The 10,445-nt window shown below is 47.1% G+C and overlaps 1 protein-coding gene and 1 pseudogene across 1 annotated transcript; one reads left to right on the forward strand and one right to left on the reverse strand.

Moving 5' to 3' along the window:
• Positions 1-1,133: 1,133 nt before the first annotated feature.
• LOC123091476 (exocyst complex component EXO70A1) lies at positions 1,134-7,094 on the forward strand. The gene is made up of 12 exons (XM_044513005.1): positions 1,134-1,615; positions 1,726-1,821; positions 2,547-2,752; positions 2,859-3,089; positions 3,223-3,361; positions 3,453-3,665; positions 3,838-4,043; positions 4,475-4,675; positions 4,761-4,860; positions 5,859-5,962; positions 6,052-6,198; positions 6,602-7,094. The coding sequence occupies exons 1-12, from the start codon at positions 1,448-1,450 to the stop codon at positions 6,729-6,731; spliced, it is 1,941 nt and encodes a 646-aa protein (XP_044368940.1). The 5' UTR covers positions 1,134-1,447; the 3' UTR covers positions 6,732-7,094.
• A 280-nt stretch (positions 7,095-7,374) lies between these two features.
• LOC123094628 (F-box/FBD/LRR-repeat protein At5g22660-like) lies at positions 7,375-10,094 on the reverse strand (annotated as a pseudogene).
• Positions 10,095-10,445: the final 351 nt, after the last annotated feature.

Genomic DNA, 10,445 nt, shown 5'->3' on the forward strand with positions numbered 1-10,445 from the left:
ACAAAGTGAATCTCGTCAATCCCATACATCTCCCACGCCTACGGGGAATTGCTCACATATGAGAGGGAGATAACCAGACCCTCCTTACAAGGAAAAACCCAACTTCTAGTCATGTTGTATTGATGTATAGAGGCGTACAAAGTACATGTGACAATGGAGGGATTCTAACTAAATGTCAGGTGTATCGACTAGCTCAGCCCCGGCTTATAAAGGATACTAGGGCCCTAGTGTTTTCCTAGAGCAAGACTTCTCAAATCTTCTTTCTATAGAGCCCATGACCATCCAAATCAGCCTAGGGGACCTGGGGCGGCCTACTTGGGCTGATAACCAAAGAGGTGAAATACCACATAACACAATCACACACTCCGTTTCTAAGTATAAGTCTTTCTGAAGATTTTAATATGGACTACGTATGGATGTTTATATTTTTTTTGAGCATCAGTACAGACACAAGCGCTCATATACACACACATACACTCACCCCTATGAACGCACACACGCACACCCTACCCCTATGACCACCTCCGAGAGACTGAGCCGGCATATCATCTTGAGATTTACGAAGTCATCGTAGGCGCCTCGTCGTCGACGGGAACGTCTCCTCCCACTAAAAGCGCATCGCCGAAAATCCTGAAATAAATCCAGGAATAATGCGAGCACCAGGATTTGAACCCTGGTGGGTTGGGGATACCACTGTCCACCTAACCAACTCAACCACAGGTTGATTCGTTACGTATGAATGTTTATAGATATACTTAGTATAGATTCATTCATTTTATTTTGTATGTAGTCCATATTAAATCTCTACAAAGACTTATACTCCCTCCGTCTCAAAATAAGACTTGACTTTGTACTATTCTTAGTACAAAGTTGAGTCTTATTTTAAGACGGAGGGAGTATTTAGGAACGGAGGTCAAAAGCGGAAGTTTCAAGCGTCGCCAATTTGAAGCTCCTGAACTGTCTTCACGCTCCAAGTCTGCAAACAAGCAAAGGCTGGTCCTCATGGTTACCCGGTCCACACCGCCACGGCTCTCGGCGCGCCCGAACGACCGGCGCCCGCTAACCACCACTCCCTGGACCCACTCCGTGCACCGAGCCCATCCCCGCCGTCCGGGCGGTCCAGGTCAACACGCGCCCGAATCTCGGAGCGGAGGGAGGCGTTCGAACCATTCTTCTCCTCCTCCCCGCGGCGACACAACCACGTCGTCGCCGACGACCCCGCCCACCGAATCGCGCCTCTCCACCGTTCCCGCCAACCTCAAAGCCTCCGCGGCCCTTCCGGAGGCTTCCAGAAGGATCTCCCTCGGGGACGGCGCGCGTTCGGGGGACCCCCTTCTCGAAGCGCACGCATTTCCCGTCTCCCGCTCGAGATCTCCCAGGCCGGCCTCGGAGCGCGGAGGGGCGCACCGCGTGATCCGCGAGGAGGAGGAGGCTTCGGGGAGGGAAGATGGCGGTGTCGGCGCTTCCGCGGACGATGGACGCGCTGACGCGGCGGGCGACCATGCTGCGCGACTCGCTGCACAAGAGCCAGGGGAACACGGACGGCATGGTCGCCATCCTCGGCTCCTTCGACCACCGCCTCTCCGCGCTCGAGGCCGCCATGCGCCCCACCCAGGTCCCCCCGCGCGTCCCCTCCTCCTCCACATTCCAGTCATCCCCGTTTGATTCGATTTCGCCTCCGCTCGACTGACCTGGTTCGTTTTTCTCTGGTGAAATGAAATGCAGGTGAGGACGCATGCGATCCGGATGGCGCACGAGAACATCGACAAGACGCTCAAGGCCGGCGAAGCCATCCTCGCCCAGTTCGACCTCACCCGTCGGGTACATGAACATCGACCCACCGCAAAATTTTCAAACATTTTACCTGGATGTGTGGCGGTCAATTTGTTACAATCTTTCTTTTTTTTGGAAGACGTCTTGTGGATCTTTCGGGAATTGAAATGTGCCGAATGAGCGCCTGGTGGTTGCAATGATTAAAATTTGTTGCGGTATTTAATATGCGTTGTGTGGGGTATACTACCATGTTAAATGCAATCATCACCGCCGTCATTGAAACAAATATGGTTTTCCTTTATTCCTAATTAAGATAATACCATTCGTACATTTTTGTTCATTGAAACAAATATGGATTTTTGTTGTCTCAACATAGCCGGTCCCAAGCCCGGGTAAAGGAGGAGGGTTGTGATAGGCTTGGCGAGCCAACGCAAAAACTCAGTCACTCTTATGGAGATGAAACCCAAAGCCTACCCCAACTTGTTTGGGACTAAAGGCTTTGTTGTTGTTGTTGGATTTGGAAGATCCGGTGAGTGATATAGTTTGGCACTTTTAGGTCATTAATTTGGGTCACTGTAGATGATTGTTTCATCTCTTATCAAGAGTTGTCATTTCTAGATCATCTTGTTATGTCAAAATGACAGCGATTTCTCGCAGAAAGAGGAGGAATGGAAATGATAGCTATCTGAGCTGATGCGAATATGATTGTTTGCAAAGGCTTTGATTTTTGGGAACTTACTAACTTTGTGTAAAACATTGCTTTCAATCTTTAGGCCGAGGCAACGATATTAAGAGGTCCCCATGAGGATTTGGAGAGCTACTTGGAGGCAGTGGATACGCTGAAAGGAATCTCCCGCTTCTTTTCCTCGAATAAGAACTTCAGAAGCAGTGAAGGAATTCTGAATCACGTCAATGGTCTGTTAGCGAAGTCTTCTCTGAAGATTGAAGAAGAATTTAAGCAGCTGATGGGTACGTACAGGTAAGATAGTCATTCTTATTGCAGACTCATGCCAGAACTACATTCATGTTCATTTCTTATTGTCAGTAAAAAAATGTTGTCTACGATGGTTTATCTGTTCTTTCAGCAAACCAATTGAGCCCGATCGTCTCTTTGATTGTCTACCCAAGTCTCTGCGGCCATCAAAAGACGACGAGGATGAGAATGCTAACCAGTCTGACCATCCATCCAAAGGCTTGGAAACTGCTGTATACAAGACCCCGACACTAGTTCCTCCAAGAATACTGCCACTCATGAATGACATAGCTCAGCAGTTGGTTCAGGCTGGAAATCAACAGTCATGCTACAAAATTTACAGGTAGGTTTGGATTATGGTATCCAAATCTATTTCCTTTTTCTACTTCCTTTCTTGATTTCCGTCCAGTGTCTCCTGACTCCTGAGTTACTAACACCTTGTGCAAAGTCAAGTTAAATTTATCCTCTTTCTTCAGAGAATCCCGTGGTTCAGCACTAGAGTCGAGCCTTCGGAAGCTGGGAGTAGAAAAACTTACTAAAGATGACGTGCAAAAGATGCAATGGGAGGCTTTGGAGGCTAAGATTGGAAACTGGATACAGTTTATGCGTATTGCGGTGAGGGCCCTTCTGTGAACAGGTCAATATTGTGTGTGCTAGTTTGGACTTAAACAAAAAATCATCCTAATATATTATGCTTTTTGAACAGGTTAAACTACTACTAGCTGGAGAAAGAAAAATCTGCGATCAGATTTTTGAGGGTGGCAACTTTAACAAGGACCAATGTTTTGCAGAAATGGCAACAAATAGTGTCGTGACTCTTCTCAGCTTTGGAGATGCTGTTGCGAAAAGCAAAAGGTCTCCTGAAAAGCTGTTTGTATTGCTAGACATGTACGAAGTAATGCGTGAACTTCAACCGGAGGTATTCGGGGAGCAATTTTCTGTACCTTCCTTCCCAAATGCTTAATTTCTTCTGCTTGCAGATTTATTTATGGGGTTCCGTGTCATTGTTGTTTTCTTTTCAACTTATGCTATGATGCTTTTGGTGAGCACTACCAAATTTCAGTGCGGTCTTTGTTTGAACTTGTTATCAGATTGAGGTGGTTTTCGAAGGAAAGGCTTGCTCTGAGATGAGAGAGACTGCATTGGGCTTGACTAAGCGCTTGGCACAAACTGCTCAAGAAACCTTCGCTGATTTTGAGGAGGCAGTTGAAAAGGATGCTTCAAAGACCATCGTTCAAGATGGAACTGTGCATCCTCTGACAAGCTATGTGATTAATTATGTTAAATTCCTATTTGAGTAAGTATTCCCCTCTTCATCTAGTAGTCAATTTATGCATCTGTAGAACAGTAATTTCACGAAATCCGAGTAAGATATGCTAACCATGATGAGTTAACTCTGGGGCAATATGTTTATATCCTTCAAGAATTATTCTGAACTTCATCTCCACTGAAGAGAAAGTATGCATAAAGCCTGTCTGCTAGTGGTCTTAGAAATGATTTTAATTGCCAATATCGTAGCAGGCAGTCTGTCGATAACTATACAGAGTTGTAAACAAGAAAGTAGTTTGCATATTCACTTTCTACTATGTCTTTGGCTTGCATTTAGTTTTTTTGTATTAGTTTATTCATTTGACAACTAAGAAAAAACTAATTTATTGGTAGCCTTCCTGCTACTGTTATTTAAATAGCAGTATAGCACGCTAACAAATGTTATTTTCATATGAGCAGTTATCAGTCGACGCTGAAGCTTCTGTTTCAGGAATTCGAAACTGGTAGTGAGACAGAATCTCAGCTTGCTGTTGTTACTACGAGGATAATGCAAGCACTACAGAATAACCTAGATGGAAAATCTAAACAATATAAGGATCCTGCGCTAACTCACTTATTTCTTATGAACAATGTTCACTATATGGTTAGATCTGTTCGCAGGTATGCTTGTTTTTTTTGCTATAGATAATGCATCCTAGAATAATCTGGCAATCTGCTCACTTAGTGATCTCTTGTGTTGCCACAGATCAGAAGCAAAGGATATACTTGGCGATGACTGGATTCAGAGGCACCGTAGAATTGTGCAGCAAAATGCCAATCAGTACAAACGTGTTGCTTGGGCAAAGGTTGTGGATCATCGAACCCTCATCATATCCCCTTTCTTTTTGGCTGCATGATGTTACATGTATGGATATCTTTTCCTTACCACGATAGTCTTTTTAACTCTTTGCTTAGTAATTCCTTTGCGATTAGAATGGTAGTTTATGTGAAAGCAATATCGAGAGTTACCTGTTTAAGATATCACAGTTTGTTGGCACTTATGAGAGTATAACTGTTGTGGACACCATAACAACTATGTTAACGTCGGCATTGACTTCCAAAATCTGGCATCCAAGATAATACCGTAGAGGAGGAATTCGGCTAGGAAAAGAGTCTGGCCAGAACTAGGATTACAATTGAGGGAGAATTAGGAGTTATGGCACATTAGGAAGTGTTGTCATATTAGGAAAGGATAAGGGACCTTATATCTTCTACTACTCCGTCCCATAATGTAAGACGTTTTTTGACACTAGTGTAGTGTCAAAAAATGTCTTACATTATGGGATGGAGGGAGTATTAAATTGAGTATGTATGACTCTCTCCAATTTTCTGTTCTATATCCTCTCTATTCTCTCAACCCTACCCCCATAACTTTCTCACCAGTCACCACAGCCCGGTGCGCTGGAATCGGCCTGAAAATCTAGACACATCAACGTTGTGCTCCACCTGCCTGCATTTTTGTGTCAAGTTCAGTTGCTTACATCCCAATAGGAATTTTTGTGAAGCCAAACCATAGTAAGAGTCAATGTCTGTGGATTCCTTTTGTAACTCTAGTACACACGTCGTCTTACAACAACAACAACAACAAAGCCTTTAGTCACAACTCATGGTTCTGGCACATGGATAGGTAGCTTCCACACACACCTGTCCATGGCTTTACTATGGTTGCTAGTATCTATCTTTGTTTGGCAATGTTCTCTTCCATGTACTGTGCTTCAGTAATTAACATCATTGTCGTGCTGTATTTACATGATTGGACATATCAATTAACAGTTGAATACTGCTTCTGTTTTATTTCTTTCAGGTTCTTCAGGCACTTTCCGTACAAGGTGCGCCAGGCAGCACTGGTTCGTCGACACCAGCAGACCTTAACAGCAGCGGAGTTTCAAGAGCTGTGATCAAAGAACGGTCAGTACCTTGGCAGTTTGGTTTGTTGCTTGGGATAATCATGATAGAAGAATCATTAGCCCTAAGACTACAGGCTTTTGCCATGGCAGGTTTAAAGCTTTCAATACGCAATTTGAAGAACTTCATGCGAAGCAATCTCTATGGATTGTACCTGATCAAGAATTGCGTGAATCCTTGAGGCTTGCTATAGCTGAGGTTCTGTTACCAGCCTATCGATCTTTCATAAAACGTTTTGGGTACGTCACCGCACCAATCACTTTGCATGATCTCCTATTAATTTTTGGTTGTTGTGCTGAACTCCACCCATTAGCTTCCATTGAATTGATTAGTCGGCTATATCACATGATTGCAGTTCCAGAATTACAAAATTAGCTCTATTTTGTCTGTCCTCTAAAGCACCCATCATTTATGGTTGACTGACGGGGTGGGCCCCAAAACTTTATACTACGGAGAACAACACTTCCTTATCTTCTCCAGGACTCCATTCAACTTAGAATGATCTCAGCTGTTCTGATATACTTCCTCTGTCCCAAATTATAAGATGTTTTGGTAGGCTAAAATAGCCTAAAAAATGTCTTATAATTTGGGACGGAGGTAGTACTTAATAATAACTACTGTGCTACCAATTTTGCCATGCAGCAATCTTGTTGGGAGCGGCAAGAATCCGCTGAAGTACATCAGGTACAGCCCCGAACTGGTGGACAAACTCTTGAACGAGTTCTTTGAAGGGCAGCAGTATGGTGAGCCGAAGCACCAACATCGCCTGTAAGGTCTCTGTGGCATCAAGACCCAACCCCGCAAAGATCCCCGTCAAAGCACACAACTAACGATCCCTTTGCACAGTAGCAGCAATGCTGATCATCATATATACTACCAATATAGTGACCACCACAGAAAAGAAAAAGAGTTTGCTGTTTCGTAGTCTCAGTGGCTCACATGGCAGGCTAACACGGTGTAAAGGCATCGTTCTTCGTAATATCAGCCTTGTTCTCCATAATATATCAGATGTTGTTCTATCGTGTTAACCCTCAGATTTCATTACTTTTATGATTTCTACTTCATCGGTGTAGTAGATTCATCTTGCTCTCAATTGCAGCAGATTTTTTCTAATGAGCTTATTTTTCATTTGTTACCTAGTACTCGAATCCAACAACCATTGCATATCTCGGGGTTGGCGACACCCATCAAGTTTAGACTTACTTGGGTACACTGATATGTTGGCTTGGTCCTTTCAGATGTTACCATAGATAGCAATTCTAATACAAGTCGTTTCCGATGCACGACTCATCTGAATCCCTAGTTATGTGAACAGAGCATGTATGATGCAAATGATACCTAGTGCACATAACACATAACAGCATAGACAAATACTACATAAGACAGATGAGTTCTGATGATAATTTAACATTCCAGACGGGCACAATTAACCAGGGTACATCAGATGGAACACACATTCGATGGAAAGCATGAAATAGCTCACGAATATATCTCTGTCTGCTAGCATTCAGTGACACAATCAGCAGAAATTTTGAGTTCTAACATGAGCAACGTCAGGCCAAAGCAAAATAAATATACCATACAGAGACTGCATTTGAGCAACACTTACGCATCAACATCTCAAGGTCGCCAGGCAAATAAAAATCAAGGAACTCTGACAAGAAAAACACAAGCCAACGATCCAAAACAGTGCCTTGCACGTAGACTGCAACATAGCACTAACCATCTGTTTCCCTGGAATCACGCTCACCTGGTAGAGAACTCAAAACATCTTTTCAATCTTCCGCAAACACCCGGCTTCTCCTTAAAAGTTGCAGCCACGAAGAGCAGCGGTGCGCGTGAATGGGTCCCCTGTAGAGAAATCAGACCCTGCTTTGAAGTTGAGCAACCACTTGTCTTCCCCTGCTTGAAACACACTCTCCAAGAGCACCAGTGAGCAGTCTTTATTGGCCCATTTTGCAGCAAACAGAGGTTTCACCTTGGAGCTGACCTCTGCCATTGAGGTGAAGCTCCCCTTGGTGAACACGATCACCAGCTTCGCCAGCACCAGTGCGCTCTCCAGGACGAACTTGAGGAAGGAAAGCTCGCCCCGCTCCCCTCGGAAGCCGTAGAAGACCATCAGCTTCATGTGTGACTGCACGCATTCGATAGGGCCGACCTCTGCCAGAACTTGTTGTTGAGCTTGCCGGTGGGCTCATCAGTTTCGTTGGACTGTAGAATGAAGTAAATCAGTGAGAACTTCCGCTCATCTCAAAGAAAGGACGCCGATAAGTCCCAAACGTTCGGGCCATGGCAGATCGAACGTTTTTTGTGGCAATTTATATACGCGAGCGATTGCAAGTTTAGTTGGTAAGCATGTCAATTCCGCACTCAGTTTGTACTTTGTCAGAAAATTGTTGTGCTTGTCAACTAAACTTGTTATCCTCACCTTCAAAAAAAAAACTTGTTATCCTCGCGTCAACTAAAGTTGCCATAAAAAAACGTTTGATTTGCATGGGCAAATCCTGAACATTCGGGATTTATCATTTCTGCAAAGAAAAGCTACAGCTTTGGCTCTAAATGGAAGCATTATTGTTAGCAATATAAATTGATGATTGCAAGTGCACAAACATGGAAATTGATGCCAACGTAAGTGGTAGTGGTGTCACCACAAGATGCAGCCTCTCGACGTTGGGAAAGCATCTGAGGAAGCAGGGCAGCATCTTAGCAATGTTGCGGACTCCGAAGCACACTCTTATGCCGAGGATCTTGACGCTTGGGACCATTGTGCTCGGACTCGCCGTTGTCCCAGCCTGCAGTGCACCAAATTTCCATTTTTCAGAGACGAGTTAACGCATTTACATTGGCGAATCGAACAAAACACAAACTTGAAGGTGTTTTATGCACCTTGATGACGGTGTTGCCGATTTCTAGGCTGTGCCGTTCCGGGTCCAGATAGCCAAGTAAGCTTAGTGCAGGGGCATGGTCAATCTTGACACTCCTGGGCACGCCATCGCGGACCGTTGCTGCCCAGATGATGAGCCTTTCGAGGTTCGGAGCGTCTTTCAGTGCGATGCTCAGATCAATGCTTTCGATGATCTGCACGCAACGGAGGCTGCGGCTGACGAGGATCAGGTGTTTCATCAGCATGTTCACTTGGATGCATAGGATTTCCAGCACAGGGCTCCTGGCGAGGATGAAGTCCATGTCCTCCCTCCTCAGGATCTGCACGCAGCAGAGGCCGAGTTCGCGGAGGTGTGGGAATGACGCGGCGCGCGGGAGGATCCTCGTGTCAGGGAACTCGAAGACGCCAAGGTACAGGCGGGTGAGGGTTGCATGGCGAAGAAGGTGGGAGGGATGGGCATGTTGAGCGGCCACGGGCGGTTGACGAGGACGAGTTCCTGGACGCCCTTGACGGCGAGGAGCTGGAGCCACCGCGCGAGCAGGTCCGGGCACTTGTCCAGGAAGCTGCAGATGAGGTGGACGCAGCGGAAGGGGCCCGGGTGAGCTTCGAGGATGCGGGTGACGGCGGAGGCGACGCGCTGCGCGTCCGCGTGCGCGACCTGCAGGCCCGAACCTGTTCGGACGGGGAGGAGGTCGGAGTCGACGAGGACGAGCGGCACGGAGCGCCAGACGTCGCGCCAGCGGCAGGAGAGAGCGGCGGTGCGCGCGCCGTCCTTAACGGGGAGGCGGGAGACGATGTCGCGGAGGAGCTTGTCGGGGAGGTCGCTGATGCGGTCGTCGCCGCCGTCCTGGCGCGGGGGGAGGAGGGCGGAGAGGGCGGCGTGGTTGGAGACGAGGGGCGGAGGAGGGAGGACGGAGTGGACGCAGGAGAGGAGGGTCACCGTGTGCCCGTCGAGGTTGGGCGTGTACGCGCCGATCTGCCGCAGCATGGACTCCGCCTCGGCGCCCATGGGGAGGGGCCGCACACGGGTGTCCAGGGCCGCCGCCGCGAGGCCTTCCTGGGGCGGCGCACCGGCACACCGCGGTCCATGGGAACACCTACAGCGGTGTCCAGGGTCCCCGTGATTCATCGTGACGGGTGGCCGCCGCTGCCGGAGTGGGTGGAGCGGCGGACGAGGGTTTTGGGACTCGGGTTTCGAAATGTGGAGGCGGGGATGGGAGGAAGCGCGCTCTGGACGGTGAAAGTGCCACCTCGGCAAAGCTTAGATGGGATGGGCCGTGGCTTTGCTTTCTTCTCCCTCCATCCCTCCTCCTCTGACATAAAGTTCGTATCATCCATTCTGGAACGAAGGAAGTATTTCCTTGCTTCCTTCTCTGCTGCGGGGCATCTCATAGCTCACCCCCAAGTCCTCAAACTCCTAGTGGACCCATGACAAGGACACATGCATGCGCCATACAAACTCAGCCGACTTCACTCCTCTTTGAGCTTCATATGCATTTGAATTAGACATGGCTACCACCTCAATCTGAAACTATATATGTGCTTAGGTACGAAGGAATTAGCACCGATTGAGAAATAGCGATCTGCTCGCCCCCGCGTCGT

Source organism: Triticum aestivum, chromosome 4B (assembly GCF_018294505.1).
Source record: "Triticum aestivum cultivar Chinese Spring chromosome 4B, IWGSC CS RefSeq v2.1, whole genome shotgun sequence".
NCBI lineage: Eukaryota > Viridiplantae > Streptophyta > Magnoliopsida > Poales > Poaceae > Triticum > Triticum aestivum.

What these genes read in the sequence shown, in the direction of transcription:
- LOC123091476 (XM_044513005.1), top strand. Translation starts at nt 1,448, where the DNA reads ATGGCGGTGTCGGCGCTTCCGCGGACGATGGACGCGCTGACGCGGCGG. An exon ending in TCATGCTACAAAATTTACAG is followed by an intron (nt 3,090 to 3,222) that starts GTAGGTTTGGAT and finishes CTCTTTCTTCAG; the next exon opens with AGAATCCCGTGGTTCAGCAC. An exon ending in TCTTTCATAAAACGTTTTGG is followed by an intron (nt 6,199 to 6,601) that starts GTACGTCACCGC and finishes TTTGCCATGCAG; the next exon opens with CAATCTTGTTGGGAGCGGCA.